Source organism: Henckelia pumila, chromosome 4 (assembly GCF_033568475.1).
Source record: "Henckelia pumila isolate YLH828 chromosome 4, ASM3356847v2, whole genome shotgun sequence".
In the NCBI taxonomy this organism is placed as follows: domain Eukaryota; kingdom Viridiplantae; phylum Streptophyta; class Magnoliopsida; order Lamiales; family Gesneriaceae; genus Henckelia; species Henckelia pumila.
In genome coordinates this window covers 137,894,355-137,917,256 of record NC_133123.1, presented here as the reverse complement: position 1 = coordinate 137,917,256, position 22,902 = coordinate 137,894,355, and the positions used below count along the sequence as shown (strand labels likewise).

General features: G+C 40.2%; 2 protein-coding genes across 3 annotated transcripts; one reads left to right on the top strand and one right to left on the bottom strand.

The window, feature by feature from the left end:
* Positions 1 to 10,763: 10,763 nt before the first annotated feature.
* On the top strand, positions 10,764 to 18,645 carry LOC140865000 (protein CELLULOSE SYNTHASE INTERACTIVE 3). Of its 2 annotated transcripts, none has more exons than XM_073269473.1 (7): positions 10,764 to 10,803; positions 11,486 to 11,595; positions 11,690 to 14,741; positions 14,859 to 17,403; positions 17,550 to 18,004; positions 18,083 to 18,199; positions 18,341 to 18,645. In XM_073269473.1, exons 2-7 carry the CDS (start codon positions 11,531 to 11,533, stop codon positions 18,500 to 18,502), a joined length of 6,396 nt encoding a protein of 2,131 aa, XP_073125574.1. In that variant the 5' UTR covers positions 10,764 to 10,803; positions 11,486 to 11,530; the 3' UTR covers positions 18,503 to 18,645. The 2 variants fall into 2 exon arrangements, with proteins under 2 accessions (XP_073125574.1, XP_073125575.1); XM_073269474.1 differs by lacking the exon at positions 10,764 to 10,803 and adding an exon at positions 10,888 to 10,964.
* Positions 18,646 to 18,890: 245 nt separating this feature from the next.
* On the bottom strand, positions 18,891 to 22,039 carry LOC140865800 (replication factor C subunit 3). Its single transcript, XM_073270574.1, has 9 exons — positions 21,616 to 22,039; positions 21,092 to 21,308; positions 20,806 to 20,885; positions 20,560 to 20,719; positions 20,318 to 20,399; positions 19,808 to 19,937; positions 19,671 to 19,734; positions 19,530 to 19,598; positions 18,891 to 19,330 (listed from the first exon to the last, which is right to left on the bottom strand). Exons 1-9 carry the CDS (start codon positions 21,794 to 21,796, stop codon positions 19,231 to 19,233), a joined length of 1,083 nt encoding a protein of 360 aa, XP_073126675.1. The 5' UTR covers positions 21,797 to 22,039; the 3' UTR covers positions 18,891 to 19,230.
* Positions 22,040 to 22,902: the final 863 nt, after the last annotated feature.

Sequence of the window (22,902 nt, the reverse complement as noted above, 5' to 3'; positions counted from 1 at the left end):
AGGAAGCTACTTGGGAGACCGAGGAGGATATGAGGACTCGCTACCCGAGTTGTTCGGGTAAGTACTTTAATTTCGAGGACGAAATTCAATTTAAGAGGGGGAGAATTGTAAACACCGGTATTTTTAATTACATAAATCCGCCTGCATAATTAGGATAATTAATTATTTAAATTTTATGATTTATGGGTTAAATAATTATGTGAATTATTTATGCATGATTTAATTCATTTTTAAGCATTTAACCCATAATTAGTAATTTTTATGATTTTTAGTATTTTTATTATTTGATCGCGTAGACGGGACCGTGGACGGACGAGATGACGACTTTCCACCCAAATTATTTTATGAGCCTTTTTAGAGCCTTAAAATATTATTTTGAGTTTTATTATCTCAAAATTTTAAGTACTTAATTTTATTTAATTTTAGGGGTCATTTTTATCCAAAATTAGTCAAAATACTGACTTTTTAGTATTTTTAAAATTCCCCTAAATTAATATTTCGAGATTTATTTTATGTTATCTTAATTTTTTTAGTTTAATTAGGGGTTTAAGTTGTATATTAATTATTTAAAACCTTTTTATATTTAATTATTTAACCTATATTTTAATTAACACCAAAAATAAAACCTATTCTACCTAAAACCCTATTCTAGCCGATCACTCCAAGCTCCCAGCCGTCACCCCACTGTTCATCATCTTCTCCAATCGGTTTTCAGCCCTAAAACTCCATAGGAGGTCGGTTTTCGAAGGTTCCAAGCAAGCCAAGGCATCCCGTCGTCGTCCCGTCGTCCCGAAGCCCGTCGTACACGCTTTTAGCTCTATAAATCGGTATTAAGGCATGTTTCTATTCACTTTTTAATCCTATATCAGTGTATGTATGTGTGTGGGTGTGTAGTACCGAGACTCATCTTTTTGACAGCATGTTTCTTTCAAAATTTGTTCTCTCAAGCACTCGGTTTTGGTTTGTGATTGCATGCTCACGTTTTTCATGTCCATGGCTAGGTGGGCTGCTGGTCCATGGTTAGAAAGGTTCTTTGGGGTCCCTAGGGTCGAGTGGCAGGGTCAGACACGGGTTGGAACGGGCTAGGACCGGTCTGGTTCGAGATGAACCATGACTGCCCGTTTTCTGCTGCGCAGGCTAGGGTTCGTGGAAGAGGTTTCGGTGTAGGCTAAGGGGACAGCATGGGGTTCGGGCCAGGGTATGGTTCGAACCGGCAGGACCCTGGGGAGGTCCTGCCGGCGGGGCTCCGGCCACGGTGGCCGGAGCTGGGCTGCAGCAGGCCGTGAAGGCCTGCTGCTCGTGCGGCCGAGACAAGGAGGGAAAGGTAAGGTAGGGTTTCGGGTTCTAGGGTTTGACTTGGATCCGGGTCGGGTCAGGTGGTCCGGGTCGGGTCTAAAATAAGATGGGTTAAGTTAAGTGGGTCCGGGTCCGGGTTATTTTAATTGGGCTCGGGTATTTTTATTTTTAAGTCTTTAAGTTAATTAGGAATTAAATGGACTAATTAAATTTCCAAAAAAATTTAATTAGTACCATTTAATTTATTTGGGTTCCATTAAATTTTTTTGGGTTATTTTAGTTATTTTTGGGCTTTTAATAATTTTTATTTAAGTTTTTAAGTTGGCCAGAAATTTTTATGGGCTTGGGAGCCCATGAAAGTTATTGGGCCTATTATTGGGCTTTTGGGCCCATTGGGCCAGGGACAGTGTTATTGGGCCTAATTTAGTCTTAATGGGCTTTGGTTGATTTATGGGCCAAGTCTTAAGTTAATGGGCTTGCATGTCTAGGGCCAGCAGCTGTATCAAACCATGAGAAATTTGCGTGTGTCCCGAGTTTATATTTAATTATTTTTATGCATGAAAAGTTATTTGAATATTTATATGATATTAAAAAAATAAATTAAATATAAATGAAGGACACACAATTTATTTAAGTACATGCATTCATGAAATCAATTTTTATGCTATGATTGAATTTCTATGGTTGAGCAAATAAAATATTTCAGGTGGAAATTGAAGTAGTGTGGCCATTTATGTATGGGCAGTTTCTGGCATTTATGTATGGGCAGTTTTCTGCCATTTATGTATGGGTGGTTCGCCACCAGCCTCGTACGATGGTTTCTTAGACTGATCAGTCGCACTATGGGTCACACTTACGGATAGGACCATTCGATGTTAAGAAAATAAATGCTCAACCACTCTAGTATGTATGATATTATGTATGTTATGTATGTTTATTTATGTAAGTTATGTTATGTAATTTTTTTAAGCATGCTCATTTATGTATATGTATGTATTAGTATTAAATTGATTTAAATTATTTTTAAACCCTTGTTAGTATGCATGTTGGGCCTCTAGGCTCACTACACTGTTATGGTGCAGGTGAGTATGTAGAGGAGCAGGTTACTCCTACCGGTGGTGAGGATGTATGAGCAGCGCTGCAGTAGCCCCGTGACCGTGACAGCTTCTGAGTCACCGTGCATGTTGTCATGATACATTTTAATTATTTTATTTATGCAGTATATTTTTAATTATTGTTTTGACTCAGATGGTTATTTAAAAGAATGCATTTTTCTTAAGTATTTAATTATTTATTTATTTAGTCGTGTATTTATTTTAATTATTTTATTCTGTGCATATATGTATGGGCATATATGTACACATATTTGTTTAGTAGTATAAAAAAAAAAAAAAAAAATTCCGCATATTTATTTATTAGAGAGTTAGGGTCGTTTCAGTTGGTATCAGAGCACGGTCCTTGGAGGGGTCACTACTGCTATGCTAGCTCAGAAATCCACGCTACCGGTCTGTAAGTTTTAATGTTTATAGTATGATTTAATTTCTAGAATTTAAAGTTAGCCTTAATTTTAAACACTTAGTTATGCATGGCGATTTACGTAAATAAATATGTGGTGGTGCAGAATGCCTCCCAGACAAGTGAACCGACGTGGGAGACCTCCACATCCACCTCCACCTCCACCGCCACCTCAGCAGCACCCCATGACAGCACTGGAGCAGGCCAGTGCCACGATGATGGCGGGTATTACTGCTCTGTTGGAGCAGCAGGCTGCCCGTCCCAGACTGTCCCATGAGGAGGACGTCGCAGAGAGGTTCCAGAAGAAGGGGCCTAAGGAGTTTTTGGGGACCACCGATCCTTTGGTGGCTGAGGGATGGATTCGCTCTCTTGAGTCCATCTTCGACTATATGGGGATCACAGACATCGACAGGGTGAGCTGTGCGACGTACATGATGCGAGGCGATGCAGCCCTTTGGTGGGAGGGTGCAGTTAGAGGGGTCCATCTACCTACACTGACGTGGGCTGAGTTCAGGCGTATCTTCTACGCCAAGTATTTCACTGAGGATGTGCGCAGTCGCATGATCCGGGAGTTCATGAGTCTCCGTCAGGGGGACAGATCTGTTGTGGAGTACGTGAGCCAGTTTGAGAGGGGCTGTCACTTTGTGCCCATGATTGCTGATAGTCCGCAGGAGAAGCTGCGACAGTTTGTGGAGGGCCTGAAGGCTGAGATCAGGCATGACGTGCGTATGACAGACGTCTTTACATATGATTCTGCAGTCAGCAGGGCCTTGCGTTCCGAGGAGGGACGGAGAGAGATACATAGAGAGCAGCAGGGTAAGAGGCAGTTTATGCAGACAGGGTATCAGCGACCATCTTCGCAGCCACCTGCGAAGAAGCAGTCTACAGGGCCATCTAAGGGCCCAAATCAGCAGAGGCCTCAGGGGAAGCCACAACAGCAGACTAGGGGCGGGGCCCCTACTCCAGGGAGATATCCAGTATGTCCGAAGTGCCAGAAGATGCATTCCGGGCAGTGTCTATTGGGAGCAGGAGCCTGCTATCGCTGCAAGGAGCCAGGGCATCAGATTGCCAACTGCCCGCAGAGGCAGAACGTCAGTGGGCGAGTGTATGTGATGCAGGCAGAGGAGGCAGACCCAGATACCTCCTTGATCACCGGGAGAATTCTAGTTGGAGGCAACTCCACGTTTGCGATGCTAGATTCAGGAGCCACACATTCGTTTATCTCCCGGGATTTTATCAGATGGATAGGCATTTCACCAGAGGTTGTAGACAGTGGTTACGATGTTACCATGCCATCCGGACAGATTATCACTACCACTAGTGTCATCAGGGACCTGGAATTGGAGTTGCAGGGACACTCCATTCGAGCAGATCTAGTGGTTCTTCCATTGACTGGGTTTGACTTGATTCTGGGTATGGACTGGCTATCAGTTAATGGAGCTTCGATTGATTTCCGACGTAGGACAGTGTCAGTGAAGCCAGCAGGAGGTGAGATGTTTACTTTCTTTGCATCTCAGTCTAGCAGTATTCCTCAGATGATATCACTTGTTCGTGCGAGGAAACTGTTGCGCCATGGATGTCAGGGTTTTCTTGCTAGTGTGGTCACTACCTCAGATGTTTCTAGCAGATCTTTATCAGATATAGAGGTGGTACGTGACTATCCAGATGTTTTTCCTGATGATGTTGCAGGAGTTCCACCAGTGAGAGAGGTGGAGTTCAGTATTGAGTTGTTGCCGGATACTGTGCCTATCTCTAAGGCACCGTATCGACTTGCTCCTACAGAGATGAGAGAGTTGAAGGAGCAGATTCAGGAGCTGTTGGAGAAGGGTTTTGTTCGTCCTAGCTTTTCTCCATGGGGAGCTCCAGTGTTGTTCGTGAAGAAGAAGGACGGCAGCATGAGATTGTGCATCGACTACCGGGAACTCAACAGAGTCACAGTGAAGAACAAGTATCCACTACCGAGGATAGAGGATTTATTCGATCAGTTGCAGGGAGCTTCGGTATTCTCCAAGATCGATCTGCGATCTGGTTACCATCAGCTGAGAGTCAGGGATTCAGACGTGTCTAAGACTGCCTTTAGGACACGATATGGGCATTACGAGTTCTTAGTGATGCCCTTTGGGTTGACCAATGCTCCAGAAGTTTTTATGGATCTCATGCATCGTGTCTTCCAGCCGTATCTAGATCAGTTTGTCATTGTATTCATTGATGACATATTGATCTACTCGAGGAGCATTGAGGAGCATACACAGCATTTGCATACAGCCTTGCAGACTTTGAGAGAGCATCGACTGTTTGCAAAGTTCAGTAAGTGTGAGTTTTGGTTGGAGCAAGTGGCGTTTCTAGGCCACATTATTTCTAGGGATGAGATTGCAGTGGATCAGTCCAAGGTGCAGGCAGTGAAGGATTGGGGGATTCCAAAGAATGCTTCGGAGATTCGTAGCTTCTTGGGTTTGGCAGGATACTATAGAAAGTTCATCAAGGGTTTTTCTTCTATTGCAGTACCCTTGACTTCCTTAACCAAGAAGAACGCGAAGTATAGTTGGAGTCCAGATTGTCAGAGGAGCTTTGATCAGCTGAAGGATGCACTTACTTCAGCACCTGTGTTAGCTATGACAGTGCCACATGAGGAGTTAGTGGTGTACACCGACGCGTCCAAGCTTGGTTTGGGCGCAGTACTTATGCAGAGTGGCAGAGTTATCGCATATGCATCGCGACAGTTGAAGATTCATGAGCAGAACTATCCGACGCATGATTTGGAGCTTGCAGCAGTGGTATTTGCGTTGAAAATCTGGAGACACTATCTTTACGGCGAGAAGTGCAAGATTTTCACCGACCACAAGAGCCTCAAGTACTTCTTCACCCAGAAGGAGTTGAACATGAGGCAGCGCAGATGGCTTGAGCTTGTTAAGGACTATGACTGTGACATTAGCTACCATTCGGGTAAGGCTAATGTAGTGGCAGATGCTTTGAGTCGGAAGTCGTCAGTGGTATCATGTTTGACTGTACAGTTACCACTACAGACCGAGATTCAGAGATTTGGTTTGGAGTGCTATCCGAGTGGCCATGCACCGAGCTTGTCAGTGTTGACGGTGCAGCCAGTTCTGCGAGATCGGATTAGAGAGGGACAGTCCACTGATGAGGAGCTACAGCGATGGAGACAGAGAGATGAGGCCAGAGGTAATCTCTTGTATACAGTGGAGGATGGCATCGTTCAGTACCGTGGGAGGATGTGGGTACCGAACGTTGATCAGTTGAGAGCCGAGATTCTAGCAGAGGCTCATGCATCTCCGTACTCCATTCACCCCGGAAGTACGAAGATGTACCGAGACTTGCAGTTATTGTATTGGTGGCCTGGGATGAAGAGTGACATCGGGAGAGTGGTGTCAGAGTGCTTGACTTGTCAGCAAGTCAAAGCAGAGCATCAGCGTCCAGCAGGACTTCTTAGACCTCTCCCTATTCCGGAATGGAAGTGGGAGAATATTACGATGGACTTTGTGGTTGGCTTACCGAGGAGTACCAGAGGGTGTACAGCGATTTGGGTGATTGTGGATAGACTCACCAAGTCAGCTCATTTCTTGCCGGTAAGAACTACTTACACTTTGACACAGTATGCAGAGCTTTACATCAGAGAGATTGTTAGACTGCATGGCATACCAGTGTCTATCGTGTCAGACAGAGATCCAAGGTTCACCTCAGCGTTTTGGAAGAGTCTGCACACAGCTTTGGGGACTAGACTTTTGTTCAGTACAGCATTTCATCCCCAGACAGATGGTCAGTCCGAGAGAGTGATCCAGGTTCTCGAGGATCTTTTGAGAGCTTGTGTCATCGATTTTCGAGGATCTTGGGAGACTAGACTGCCATTAGTGGAGTTTACCTATAACAACAGCTTTCAGTCGTCTATAGGTATGGCTCCTTATGCAGCACTTTATGGGAGGAGATGCAGATCTCCTGTGCATTGAGATGAGGTTGGTGAGAGGATTTTGTTGGGTCCAGAGATTGTGCAGCAGACAGCTGACATCGTGACGCAGATCCGAGCGAGGATGAGGACTGCGCAGAGTCGGCAGAAGAGTTATGCAGATGACAGACGACGCGATTTGGAGTTTGCTGTAGGTGATCACATATTCTTGAAGGTGTCACCTATGAAGGGAGTAGCGCGTTTTGGACGGAGAGGCAAGCTTAATCCGAGATATATAGGGCCATTCGAGATCTTGGAGCGAGTTGGCACGTTGGCCTATCGTTTAGCTCTACCTCCAGGGCTAGCGGCAGTGCACAACGTTTTCCATGTATCCATGCTTCGGAGATATGTCTCCAACCCGTCGCATGTGTTGGATTTCGAGCCCTTACAGTTGCCACCAGATCTTGTTTACGAGGAGAGACCAGTGCGGATTTTGGCTAGAGAGGAGCGGAGGCTTAGGACGCGGGTCATACCGATGGTCAGAGTCCAGTGGCTGAATCACTCGGAGGAGGAAGCTACTTGGGAGACCGAGGAGGATATGAGGACTCGCTACCCGGAGTTGTTCGGGTAAGTACTTTAATTTCGAGGACGAAATTCAATTTAAGAGGGGGAGAATTGTAACACCCGGTATTTTTAATTACATAAATCCGCCTGCATAATTAGGATAATTAATTATTTAAATTTTATGATTTATGGGTTAAATAATTATGTGAATTATTTATGCATGATTTAATTCATTTTTAAGCATTTAACCCATAATTAGTAATTTTTATGATTTTTAGTATTTTTATTATTTGATCGCGTAGACGGGACCGTGGACGGACGAGATGACGACTTTCCACCCAAATTATTTTATGAGCCTTTTTAGAGCCTTAAAATATTATTTTGAGTTTTATTATCTCAAAATTTTAAGTACTTAATTTTATTTAATTTTAGGGGTCATTTTTATCCAAAATTAGTCAAAATACTGACTTTTTAGTATTTTTAAAATTCCCCTAAATTAATATTTCGAGATTTATTTTATGTTATCTTAATTTTTTTAGTTTAATTAGGGGTTTAAGTTGTATATTAATTATTTAAAACCTTTTTATATTTAATTATTTAACCTATATTTTAATTAACACCAAAAATAAAACCTATTCTACCTAAAACCCTATTCTAGCCGATCACTCCAAGCTCCCAGCCGTCACCCCACTGTTCATCATCTTCTCCAATCGGTTTTCAGCCCTAAAACTCCATAGGAGGTCGGTTTTCGAAGGTTCCAAGCAAGCCAAGGCATCCCGTCGTCGTCCCGTCGTCCCGAAGCCCGTCGTACACGCTTTTAGCTCTATAAATCGGTATTAAGGCATGTTTCTATTCACTTTTTAATCCTATATCAGTGTATGTATGTGTGTGGGTGTGTAGTACCGAGACTCATCTTTTTGACAGCATGTTTCTTTCAAAATTTGTTCTCTCAAGCACTCGGTTTTGGTTTGTGATTGCATGCTCACGTTTTTCATGTCCATGGCTAGGTGGGCTGCTGGTCCATGGTTAGAAAGGTTCTTTGGGGTCCCTAGGGTCGAGTGGCAGGGTCAGACACGGGTTGGAACGGGCTAGGACCGGTCTGGTTCGAGATGAACCATGACTGCCCGTTTTCTGCTGCGCAGGCTAGGGTTCGTGGAAGAGGTTTCGGTGTAGGCTAAGGGGACAGCATGGGGTTCGGGCCAGGGTATGGTTCGAACCGGCAGGACCCTGGGGAGGTCCTGCCGGCGGGGCTCCGGCCACGGTGGCCGGAGCTGGGCTGCAGCAGGCCGTGAAGGCCTGCTGCTCGTGCGGCCGAGACAAGGAGGGAAAGGTAAGGTAGGGTTTCGGGTTCTAGGGTTTGACTTGGATCCGGGTCGGGTCAGGTGGTCCGGGTCGGGTCTAAAATAAGATGGGTTAAGTTAAGTGGGTCCGGGTCCGGGTTATTTTAATTGGGCTCGGGTATTTTTATTTTTAAGTCTTTAAGTTAATTAGGAATTAAATGGACTAATTAAATTCCCAAAAAAATTTAATTAGTACCATTTAATTTATTTGGGTTCCATTAAATTTTTTTGGGTTATTTTAGTTATTTTTGGGCTTTTAATAATTTTTATTTAAGTTTTTAAGTTGGCCAAAAATTTTTATGGGCTTGGGAGCCCATGAAAGTTATTGGGCCTATTATTGGGCTTTTGGGCCCATTGGGCCAGGGACAGTGTTATTGGGCCTAATTTAGTCTTAATGGGCTTTGGTTGATTTATGGGCCAAGTCTTAAGTTAATGGGCTTGCATGTCTAGGGCCAGCAGCTGTATCAAACCATGAGAAATTTGCGTGTGTCCCGAGTTTATATTTAATTATTTTTATGCATGAAAAGTTATTTGAATATTTATATGATATTAAAAAAATAAATTAAATATAAATGAAGGACACACAATTTATTTAAAGTACATGCATTCATGAAATCAATTTTTATGCTATGATTGAATTTCTATGGTTGAGCAAATAAAATATTTCAGGTGGAAATTGAAGTAGTGTGGCCATTTATGTATGGGCAGTTTCTGCCATTTATGTATGCGCAGTTTTTTGCCATTTATGTATGGGTGGTTCGCCACCAGCCTCGTACGATGGTTTCTTAGACTGATCAGTCGCACTATGGGTCACACTTACGGATAGGACCATTCGATGTTAAGAAAATAAATGCTCAACCACTCTAGTATGTATGATATTATGTATGTTATGTATGTTTATTTATGTAAGTTATGTTATGTAATTTTTTTAAGCATGCTCATTCATGTATATGTATGTATTAGTATTAAATTGATTTAAATTATTTTTAAACCCTTGTTAGTATGCATGTTGGGCCTCTAGGCTCACTACACTGTTATGGTGCAGGTGAGTACGTAGAGGAGCAGGTTACTCCTACCGGTGGTGAGGATGTATGAGCAGCGCTGCAGTAGCCCCGTGACCGTGACAGCTTCTGAGTCACCGTGCATGTTGTCATGATACATTTTAATTATTTTATTTATGCAGTATATTTTTAATTATTGTTTTGACTCAGATGGTTATTTAAAAGAATGCATTTTTCTTAAGTATTTAATTATTTATTTATTTAGTCGTGTATTTATTTTGATTATTTTATTCTGTGCATATATGTATGGGCATATATGTACATATATTTGTTTAGTAGTATAAAAAAAAAAAAAAAAAAATTTTCCGCATATTTATTTATTAGAGAGTTAGGGTCGTTTCAGCGGAGGTAAAAGAATTTTCAATTCTATTTTCCTGAAAAAAGTACAAACAAAACTATTTTTGCATAGAAACTAAAAAAGAACTCCTTGTTCAAAATTTTCAAACTACAAGCTGAAGTAGAAACCTAAAATTCAAACACGTATTATTTTTACCGAAAATGATTCTATTTCCAAAAAAACATAACACTTTTAAGAACACAGACGCACTAATCCACCTTTAGATTTGGATCGGGTTGCACTTTGATGAAATAATTTCAAATCTATGGATTTCAAATGTACGTACTCGAGTTTTTATTATTGTTTAGAAAAGTAAGAACTGAATTTCAGACCTACTCATTACACTTTTATATCTTATATTTTATGTTAATTAAGATGAATTTAATTCAAGTTCATAAAGGTGTTATTGAACTTCATTATACTTTATATAATTAATATATAAATAAATAATGTATGAATTTGATATTTGATATATTCTTTCATTATTACGAAATAATGAAATTCTTCCCATTAAGCACGAGGATTTTTTTAATGATTTTAGAAAAGAAAAAAATAAATAAATAAATTGTTTTAAAACTATGAAACATAGTCTTTTAATGATCAATCTAAAAATTAAGAAAGAAGAAATATTTTCCAAAAAATATTTAAGTCATGACTGCCAGCGAAAAATTAATGCTAATAATAGTACGTAATTAATTAGTAAATATCAAATAAAAATAAACTGCTTCATAGATACATAAACACGACAGCGACAGATAAATGCAGAGGAAAATACAAGGATAACGTTTCGAGGTTAAATATTCCACTCTTTTTCTCAATTTGTCTGATTAGATTCCTCATATACTTAATTCCCATTTCCGCATAATTATTTTCCGACAAATGCAAATGCATATCCGTGAGCAAATATACGAGCATGAACAATTAAATATGCCGAAATAATATAATGATCTGGGGTTGGATCAACACTAATATCATTATTATTATGCATGTTATAGCAAGGGCTTCTCCAAGATTATGTTTTTGGTTTGAATTGTTATGCAAGCATCATTATATTGTCGTACGTAGGACAAATAAAAACAAAATTTCTTGGTAGTTTTGGCTGCATATTTCCAATTTCGGGCTATAATAAATTTGGCTTATGAATTTAATGTTTTGGATTTGGTATTTTTCTGCATTTGGTTAATCTTGTGGTTTTATGAATTTTCCTGCATTTTAGTTAGTTTATTGAATGTAACGGGTCGGGGGTATTTCTACAAGGAACCATTCAGGTTCTGTTTTTAAGTACTAATATGTTTAATATTGTGTCGATAATAGTCAAATTTTTTATAGACAAGTTGATGCATGTTTTGTGTCTTTTTGTGCAACAATAATACTCTAAATGAATGGGAAATGAATGAAGGTTTTGTTTTTGGACATTTTTAATCGGGTGCTGTGGAATCTAGAGGAGTGATTTTAACAACTTTGTGAACTGCAGGAGGCTGAAAACTTTGCTTGCAAGGAGGATTTCTACGTGCCATTAATGTCGAGTTCATCTCCTGTGAAACGAACATTTCGAAAAGCTTTATCTTTGTCTCGAAAGGACAAGTAAGCTCATCAGTTAGTGTGTCCAAATATGATGCATTCCATGCTAATGAAGTATGGTCTAGTGCTAATATTGTTGAAAGTTTGGTATCTCCAGGGTGTCAAATGGAACTACAGAAGCGGATGATCCAGATATCTCGAGGGTTGCTCAACTGGTCGACCAGCTGCACGCCAACGTGACTTCGGCGCATGAAAAAGAACTTACCACGGCTCGTTTGCTGGGTATTGCGAAAACAAGAAAAGAAGCCCGAGCTTTTATCATTTCACATGACCAAACAATGCCTTTGTTTGTATCCATTCTTCGAAATGGAACTCTGCCAGCAAAAATAAATGTTGCTGCAACTTTAAGCATTCTGTGTAAATCAAAGGATTTTCGAGTGAAAGTGCTTCTAGGTGGATGCATACCACCTCTACTCTCGCTTTTGAAATCAAATGTGACTGAGTCTCGGAAGGCTGCTGCTGAAGCCATATACGCCGTGTCGTCCGGTGGAATTTCAGATGATCAAGTAGGCATGAAAATATTCGTTACCGAAGGAGTGGTGCAAACTTTATGGGATCAGCTCAATGCCAAAAATAATGATAAAACAGTAGAAGGATTTGTCTCTGGGGCGTTAAGGAATCTGTGTGGCGATAAAGATGGATATTGGCAGGCAGCTCTTGATGCCAGTGGAGTGGATGTTATTGTGGGACTTCTCTCTTCGGAAAATCCCACTTCACAATCCAATATTGCTTCTCTTTTAGCACGCTTGATGTTGACTTTTCCAGATAGTGTCACAAAAATAGCTGATTCAGGTGCGATCAAATCCTTGCTCGGGCTCTTAAGTGATAAGAAGGATGTCTCTGTGAGAGCCAGCGCTGCCGAGGCATTAGAAGCTCTTTCTTTAAAATCAAAAAAAGGCAAGGAAGCTATTGTTGATGAGCAGGGCATGCCGTTGCTTATTGGGGCTGTGGTTGCTCCTTCCAAAGAAGGGATTCAAGGAGAGGTAGCAGAGGCTCTTCAACGGCATTCAATGCAAACTTTAGCAAATATATGTGGTGGGATGTTTAAATTAATTCTTCATCTTGGAGAGCTTTCTCAGTCCCCGAGGTTAGCTGCTCCAGTTGCTGATATAATTGGAGCTCTTGCTCATTGTCTGATGGTTTTCAATCATAATGTTGATGTAGAACCATTAGAATCAACAAAGATTGAGAGCATATTAATTAAGCTTTTGAAACCGAGAGATAATAAGCTAGTTCAGGAGCGTCTTCTCGAGGCCATGGCCAGACTCTATGGTAATGCATATCTATCAGCTTCTATCAATCAATCAGAAGCTAAAAAGGTGCTTGTTGTGCTCATAACCACGACCTCTGGTGATGCTCATGAGTATTTGATCTTTTCATTGATACGGTTATGTACTGAGGGGGTAGGCTTATGGGAAGCATTGGGAAAGAGAGAAGGGATTCAGTTGCTTATCTCGTCACTGGGGTTATCTGGTGAAAAACACCAAGAATATGCAGTTAAGATGCTTTCAATTTTGACCGAACAAGTTGATGACAGCAAGTGGGCACTCACTTCAGCTGGTGGAGTTCCTCCACTCGTACGATTACTAGAAGTTGGATCTGAGAAGTCTAGATATGATGCAGCACATATTTTATGGAATTTGTGTCATTACAGTGAAGATATTAGAGTCATTCTTGAAAGTGCGGGAGCTGTTCCGGCATTTATATGGCTTCTTAAAAATGGTGGACAAGAGGAACAAGAAATTTCTGCTGACACTCTAATAAAGCTTATCAAAAATGGTGATCCATCTTCCATCAATCAATTCCTTGTTTTGCTCTTGGGGAATTCTCCAAGCTCTAAGACACACGTCATCAAAGTTTTGGGTCATGTTCTTTCTGTGGCATCACTTGGTGATCTTGTGAATCCAGGTGCCACTGCTTATAAAGGTTTGAAGGCACTTGTCCAGCTTTTCTATTCATCAAACGAGGGGACTCGAGAGCATGCTGCATTGGTGTTGGCTGATTTCTTCACCAATCGGCGAGATATATGTGATGGTCTCATGACAGATGAAGCTGTATATCCTTGTATGAAATTATTAGCCAGCAATAATCGAGGCATTGCGATTAAGTCACCTCAGGCATTGAAATCTGTATCCCATCGAATCAAGTCCAAGAAAATGAGTAAGGCATCTTACATCTCAGAAGGTGACGTCAAGCCCTTGATCAGGAAAGCCAAAACATTACAAATAGATTCCGCAGAAATGGCAATGGCTGCATTGGCTAATGAATTGTCGGATCCCCGTATGGCTGCAGAAGCATTGGCAGAAGATATTGTTTCTGCCATAACACGAGTTTTGGGAGAAGGGTCTTTGGAAGGTAAGCAAAGCGCCTCTCGTGCTCTTCACCAATTACTGAAGCATTTTCTGGTAGGCGATGTGCTGACTGGTAGCTCTCAGTGTCGATTTATTGTTCTTGAGGTGATTGATTCCTTGAATGCCACAGATGTTGATAGCACAGAATTTCTTGATACTTTAGAAGTTGTTTCACTATTGTTACGGACAAAACTTGGTCACTCCACCTATTCACCATGGTCTGGTCTTGCCGAAGTTTCATCAAGTTTAGACCCTCTGTTGCACAGCCTATGCGAAGGACCTACCTCAGTACAAGATAAAGCTATTGAAATTTTGTCTAGACTTTCTACAGACCAACCAGCTGCTTTAGGGGATGTCTTGGTCTCAAATTCAAAGTCGATTGGTATGTTGGCTAATAGAATAATGAATTCCAGAAGCCAAGAAGTGAGAGTTGGGGGAACAACACTGCTAATTTGTGCAGCCAAAGAACATAAAATCCAATCAATACATGCACTTGAGGCATCTGGGTACTTGAAACCTCTTATTTACACATTAGTGGATATGATGAAGCAAAACTCTAGTTGCTCTTCTGTTGAAATAGAAGTTAGAACCCCTAGAGCTTATAGAGATAGATCCGATTTTCGGGTTGGAGATGATTTCGATGTGCCTGATCCTGCAACAGTCTTGGGAGGTACTGTTGCCTTGTGGTTGTTATCAATAATTTCTTCATTTAATTCAAAGAGTAAGATCACAATGACGGAAGCTGGATCACTGGAAATTCTTTCTGACAAGCTTGCAAGACATACTAAACGTGGTCAGGTAGTGTTCAAAACCAGTTTATCTCTATTCCACATTATACATCTTTTTTATTCTTCTATTTTTCTCTTTAGTTATCTTCCTATAAATTTTCTTTCTAAAATGATACATTTTTGTCAGGCAGTTTTTGAGGATACAGAGGGTATATGGATCAGTGCCCTTCTAGCGGCTATATTGCTCAAGGATACTGATGTTGTCTCCTCTTCTACGGCCATGAGTTTTATACCATCACTATCTGTCCTCTTCAGTTCAGATGAAATGATTGATAGATTCTTTGCCGCGCAGGCATTTGCTAGCCTTGTTGGCCATGAAAATAATGAAATAAATCTAGCGATAGCAAATTCAGGTACAGTTTCTGGCATGATGTCACTGATAGGACACATTGAATCAGATATGCCGAATGTTATGGACTTGTCTGAAGAATTTTCCTTGGTAAAAAATCCGGACCAGATGGTTCTTGAAAGCTTATTCCGCATCGATGAAATTAGAGTAGGTCCTATTTCTCAAAATACCATTCCTCTACTTGTTGATCTATTGAGACCAATTGCAAATAGGCCAGGAGCCCCACCCTTCTCGGTTCGCCTTTTGACTCAAATTGCACATGGAAATGATACCAATAAATTATTCATTGCTGAAGCTGGTGCGCTGGATGCTCTGACCAAGTATCTATCTTTGAGCCCTCAAGACTTAACCGAGGCAACAATATCCGAATTACTAAGAATATTGTTCAGTGATCCTGATATTGTTCAATATGAATCGGCTCTCGGTTGCATGAATCAACTTATAGCTGTTCTTCATCTGGGATCAAAAAGCGCAAGATTGAGTGCCGCTAGAGCCATAAACGAACTCTTTGACTCGAAAAAAATAAGAGATTCTGAGGCATCAATCCAGGCGATTCAGCCGTTGGCAGATATGCTGGATACGCCTTTCGAGTATGAACAACAGATTGCTTTAAGTGCTTTAATTAAGTTGACTTCGGATAATTATGCAAAGGCAGCTATGCTAGCAGAAGTTGAAGGCAATCTTCTTTTCTGCCTCCATAAAATCATCTCGTCTGTCGCTAATTTGAAACTAAAGAGTGATGCAGCAAAATTGTGCTATATTCTTTTCGGGGATTCAAGAATTCGAGAGTCGCCATTCACGTCAGAATGCATAGGACCCCTCATATTGTTGATGCAGTCTGATGAAGAAAAAGCCGTGGAATCTAGTGTGCAGGCTTTGGGGAGATTATTGGAAGATGAAAACCAGGTGGATATTACATCTTCTCATGATCTTGTCGGGAAGCTTGTTTGTCTGGTTTCCGGATCAAATCATCTGCTTATTGAAGCAAGCATATCCACACTTATTAAACTGGGGAAAGACAGAACTCCAAGGAAATTGGAAATGGTAAATCTTGGAATTATAGACAATTGTCTCAACTTACTCCCGACTGCTCCAAACTCATTGTGTGCCGCTATTGCAGAGCTCTTCCGAATCTTGACAAATAGTAGTGCTATTTCAAAAAGCCTAGCTGCTGCAAGAATTGTAGAGCCTTTCTTTATGCTTCTGTTCAAGACAGATTTTGAGCTTCAGGGACAGCACAGTGTTCTACAAGTTCTTGTCAACATTTTGGAGAAGCCAGAGAGTCTTTCAAGGTGTAAACTCACTCCTAACCAAGTCATCGAACCTTTAATTTCAGTTCTGGAGTCCCCATCACAGGCGATCCAGCAGCTGGGTGCCGAGTTATTATCTCACCTTCTTGATCAAGAACATTTTCAGCAAGATATGCTTACAAAAAATGCAGTTCTTCCTCTTGTTCATCTTGTGGGGATTGGGATTCTGAATTTACAGCAGACTGCAATAAAGGCATTGGAAAATATCTCCTTGAGTTGGCCAAAGGAAGTTTCTGATGCTGGTGGTATATTTGAGCTCTCCAAGGTCATTGTTCAGGAAGACCCTTTACCTTCTGATGATCTGTTGGAATCTGCTGCTTTAGTACTCTCAAATCTTCTGCGTTTTGATGCTGACTACTACTTAAGAGTTCCGGTAGGAGTACTTGTAAAGATGTTATATTCAGGTCTTGAGAGCACAGTTGCGGTCGCCATAAATGCACTGATAGTTCAAGAAAAGGCTGATTCTTTAAGTGCTGAACTGATGGCTGAGGCTGGCGCAATAGATGCTTTGCTAGATCTGGTAAGGTCTCACCACTGTGAAGAAGTATCGGGTACTCTACTAGAGGATCTACTTAGCAATACTCGGGTAAGGGAAATGAAGGCTTGTAAGTATGCAATCGCCCCTCTTTCCCAGTATTTGCTCGACCCACAAACCATATCTGAAAATGGTAGACTTCTTGCTGCTCTTGCTCTTGGTAATCTCTCCCAACACGAAGGGTTGGCTAGGGCTAGTGATTCTGCCTCTGCTTGCCGATCTCTGGTGTTCCTCCTGGAAGATCAGCCCAAGAAAGATATGCAAATCGTGGCAGTTTGTGCATTGCAAAACTTTGTCATGCACAGCAGAACGAATAGGAGATCAGTAGCTGAGGCAGGTGGTGTATTGAGGATTCAAGAACTGCTGCTTTCCTCGGATTCAGAGGTTGTAGATCAGGCAGCACTGCTTCTTAGATATTTATTTTCGAATCATACCCTTCAAGAATATGCATCAAATGAACTGATCAAATCTTTGACAGGTAACTCATCGTTCTTACTCCCATGCAATTTACTTTACTTTTGCTAGCTTGTCAGTAGATAAGACACATCCATCCTTAAATTATTTGATCTTTGAACTTAGGATCATGCTTCAGGAGTTTCTAATCAATCCGTTTTCAATGTGCAGCTGTTTTAGAGAAAGAAGAGTCAGGTAGATCCACTGGCAAAGAAGAAATTTTGAAGACAATACATGTAATCCTTTCCAATTTTCACAAGCTGCACGTTTCTGAAGCAACAACACTATGTATACCCCATTTGTTAACTGAACTAAAGTCTGGTACTGAGGCTGCTCAAGATTCTGCATTGACAACCTTGTGCTTGCTGAAACATACGTGGTCAACAATACCAATAGACATGTCGAAATCTCAAGCTATGGTTGCAGCTGAAGCCATTCCTTTCATACAAATCTATATGAAGACTTGCCCACCGAATTTTCTTGATAGAATCGAAAGCTTACTAAACTCTTTACCAGGTTGTTTGACCGTTGCCATAAAGCGTGCAGACAATTTGAAGCAAGTGACAGGAGGCACTAACGCGTTTTGTCGATTGAGCGTAGGCCATGGCCCTGCTAGGTACACTAAGGTATCATCAAATGATCATTTATGTTGTCAAACATACAAATAAATCGATCTTGAATATGTGTTTTGTGCAAATTATCAGGTTGTGAGCCACAACACATCTCCAGAATGGAAAGAAATGTTCACTTGGGCATTTGATGTACCACCCAAAGGCCAAAAGTTAAATATTGTTTGCAGAAGCAAGAATACTTTTGGGAAGGTAAATTGCTTTTCTATTTAATTTTAAACTCGGAACAGCAAAAGATGGGTGGACAAAGGATTTTGTTTGATTACATATCCAGAGCAAAAGGGTCTTTTTGGTTTGCTTTAACCGTTTTTTTTTTGGTCCCTTAATTTTCAGACTACTCTAGGTAGAGCTACAGTCCCAATAGATAAAGTGGTGAATGAAGGATCTTACAGCGATCTCCTCAACCTTAGCCAAGATACAAACAAAGATGGCACGTCTCGGACCCTTGAACTAGTGATGACATGGTCTAACAGCACGTCGAACGAAAATGTGTGAAACAGGGCAAGATTACATTTACGATGATTTAATTTTGGCACCAATCAAAGAAAATATGTTTCTATCACGATGTGAATATCTGATAGAAAGATCCAGTTCATAGGTAATGAAGCTAGTTGTAAATTGCATTGTGTAAAGCGACAAGAAGTTTTTTTTCTTAAGAAAATCATAGATGGTGGAAACATAGAAGAGAAGGTTTCCCACGCTAAAGGTCTTGTTCATTTTTATTCATTTTGGGGACTGTTGCAGTAAAGTCCAGGGGATAGAAACATAATTAGATAAATCCTCCTCTGGTTTGAGGAAACTGGGATGGAAAATGCGATTCTTGCTCTGTATCTTGTAACAAACCATTGTGAAAGTTTAAGTGCACAAAGGCTTGAAAGTTCGGATATGTTTGGCCTCAGTTCTAGTATTTCTGAAAACAGGGAAATACATTTTGGAAGAAAAAAGAAAATAAAATAAAACGAAAACATGGTTTCATTCTGGGATGTTTGAAAGCGTTTCTAAACCATCGTTCTGGGACTGCACATATCGTTCTCCAATTCTTATCATATTCCTCAGGAATCGAATCGGACAAAAAGCAAATTTGTTAAACGTAAGGCGAGAATCGAAGACACGCGGTTACTTCAAAACATAACATGTCGAGTCTCTTCTACAAAGCATTATCTAATGGACTTTCCAGCTGCTAATTTATGGCACAGGGCTGTATTTGATACGAGTAGGAGCCACTATTTTGCAGCAGCAACAAGCGAAACCCTGGCTCGGGTAAAAGCAGCAATTAGTGATCCAAGCTGCAGCTTATCACTGCATGCTAAACTCAGCCTATATCTGCATCCCAGAAATAATAATTAGAGAAAGAGCAACTTCACTAAAAATAATGGTAAAACTATACGCTGGCCTAATAGGGATGCAATTAATTTTAACTGATTACGTAAAATGTGAGCACGGAATCTTGAGGGAAGACTTTATTTTTCAATGTACCCCAAAGTGAAATCAAGTTAGAGTAAAGAAGAAAAAGGGCACATACTCGATATCGGCCATTTCCTTTATAAGAAGAATACGAACATCAGCCGGCATCTTGATTTTGAAAACAAACCTAATGTCAAGCAACAAGGGTTGAGCAAAATAAATTTTTCAGAGGTGAACAACCAAAAACACGAGTACATACATGGTTACTTCTCTGACAATATCTACCAAAGCCAATCCTTTTCTTGTCTTGATTTCAGAAATTTCTGTATATTGTTATAGTGACATTAAGCAAAAAATACAGATATATGTATATAATTCAAAGTTCTAGATGGATACTTTTGTAACTGGTGCCAAACGTCTCATTCAGAAGCCAATAGGAAATCTGCTCGATGTCTTTAGGCAAAGGATTTCCAGTGCACAAGTATACAGCTTCTTCAGTAATCTGCTGAGACGCCATGTGTGTTGACTGCAGAAAACAAGCAGTTATAATGAAATAAGGTTTCACATAAGAGCCAAAAAATGGGGGGAAAAGGCATTTCCTCGAGCCGAGGCAATGATGTATTTTGCATTTCCCAAGATTTGAAGACATCTGACAGGGACAGGCATCACCAGTCATCGAGAAAGGACATTATAAACAATAAGAGCTAGGAAACAAAGGAGGCATATCTAAGGCCATTTTGAGCACATAAAATGCCCAGCTGAAGTATTAAGTGCGAAAATGGGTAGGTGAGATCAAGGCCACGGTATGTATGAAGTATACCATTGACCTTATGAGACCATTTTTGTAGAGATAAAGTTGTAATTATTTGCAGAAAAGTATATTATGACAGCAAGCAAAATATTAACCTGTAAAATATTCAAGGCTTTTCTCATGTCACCATTACTAAGCCTTACAAGAGCCTTCAAACCATTTTCAGGTACGTCTAGCCTGAATCAATCATATTATATTGGGTCAAGTTTATATTAATGACACTGAAGCTGGAAAAAAACAAAGTTTCAATAATACTAGTTATATGGTTAAATTATAAGATAACTGAAACAAGATACAGATTTCAACAATTACGGTCAAACATTGCTGTTAAACATACATTTCAGCTTTAATAACATGTTTAAGCCTCTCACTGATGTTCACAGCATCGAGAGGAGCAAAACGAAACCGGGTACACCTTGATTGTACGGCTGGAATAACCTTGTTGACATTGTTACAAATCAAAGCAAATCTAGTGCTTTTTGTGTATTTCTCAATGACTGCAAAGCAAATACAAAGGAGCACAAATTTTCAGACTTTAAAAAAAAGATTTGATTAAAAGACAAAAACAATTAACAATTCTTGCCACGACGGAGAGCAAATTGTGCATCCTTGGTCATGGCATCCGCCTCATCCAATAGAACTAACTTTACTGCAGATTTTGCCCTGCAAAATAAAAACTGCTCAGACAAAATCCACAAAATAAAGTCCGCTCACACATAACTTGTCAGGAATCCAGAATTTGGATATATGTTACTCTACCATGTAAAATTACTGAAATAAGTGCAGAATCTTTCTAAAATCCTTCAATAGGTCTATCATACATCCACGCCAAACAAACAAAAATTGCACAAACACAATTCATAATCTACCCAAAAGAGATACTCTGAGTGCTTGCAAAGTCCTGAATCTGCTGTCGGACCACATCAATACCACGATCATCTGATGCGTTGAGCTCAAGAACCATATTTTGCATCTGATTCCCATACAGCTTCCTAGCCAATGCCAATATAGTGGATGTTTTCCCCGTTCCTGGTGGTCCATAAAGCAGCAAATGGGGTAATTTGTTCCCACTAGCTAATCTGTCGACTGCAACACAAAACCCATTACACAATTCACATGTGCTCCTGGAAACCCATACATATACGGGTGCGGTGCATTCACCGATAACAATTGTAGGAGAAACACATCCACTCTGGAATAATGCATTCATTATATCAAATAGCGTCAAGACACTAAATTCACGTATTAGCATCTTGAAATTCCAACCAAGTGCACCAGTCAGCATAAAACACAAAATTAGCAGATAGTAAACGCACACCAACTGTTCGAAGCAAAGCAGCAAAGAAATCAAAGATAAGATACATCCGGGAGTTGTAATAAAAGAGCGATTTACTGGTCTCAACGATGTCACGATGCGCTGCGACCTCGTCCAGAGACTGAGGACGGTACTTCTCGACCCAGGGGGTGGGCTTGGATTCTGGTGGAGATACGACGACGTTCTTGCCCTTGTTGCCTTTCAGAGTGTGGTTGTTGTCTTCGTCGTCGATGTCCATGACTGTAATCGCGTCCGCCATTTTTGCAGAATGATACGACGCCGTTTAGCAGCGACCCTTTCTCAGACCTCAATTTCTTGTGTTTTTCTTTTTCCACCGAATGGGGACTGAATCCCTACTGTAGAACTTGCTACTTTTTTTTTTACAAATTTTAAGCGCCCGGAGTGCAGAGAAACATTGAATCACAGTGCGGTTTTTGCTGAAATTGGACGAAACTCAAGAGAAACAATGCCAGCGGCTGAGTCGCTGGGATGTTACTTTGGCGCCAACTTTGCCCTTATTTTATGTCTGGATTTAAAAACGTTTCCTTAAAAATAAAAAATAAAAAAGGGGCCAAAAAAAAAAAATCTTGTTTCCATGAGTAGGTAGTTGTGTACGGATAAACTGAACCCATTTTTTTAAAAATAAAAACAGTAATATTTATTTTTCCTAGATAACTCACAAGTTTTTTTGCTATTTTATTTAGTTCCAAAGAAGGTGAGACAGACCTATTCATCCCGTTCATGCATGTAATAAAAAATAATCTTCAACCATTGATTTAAAAAAACGAATGGGCTTCAAAAGCCATCCGTTTCCCAACAATTTTTACCACTGTTGATGTATGCAAAACCTACGTGCATAAATGGGTAATGATATTTCGAAATGAAGTCACGTTCAAATGGAAATTTTGTGATTTGGTCAGGACACGGTGTAGCAAGTAAAAAAAATGGTGACTAACTTCTACATAATATTTCATGTTACTTATGAATTTACGACGGATTTCAAATTCATAGTATTATTTGAAATTCATTATATTTTACATAACTAGTATGTAATAAATAAAACCTCAATTTAAAATTTGATCAATTATTTTATTACTAACAATAAAATTATAACCGAAATTAATGAATTTAAAATTTTCCAATCCATGCGTTAGATTTTAAATGATAAGAAGAATAATGGATGAATGCTTCCCAGGTGCTTTTGATCCAATGACGGTCGAAATTTTGAGCATTCGTAAAGCTTTTAGTTGGCTTAAAGATCTTTCTTTTTTGAATATCGTTGTGGAATCGGATGCTCAAATGGTGATTGAGGCTTTAAATACTGAGATTCCGGATGCTTCCGGTTCAGGGTTAATTGTGGAAGAC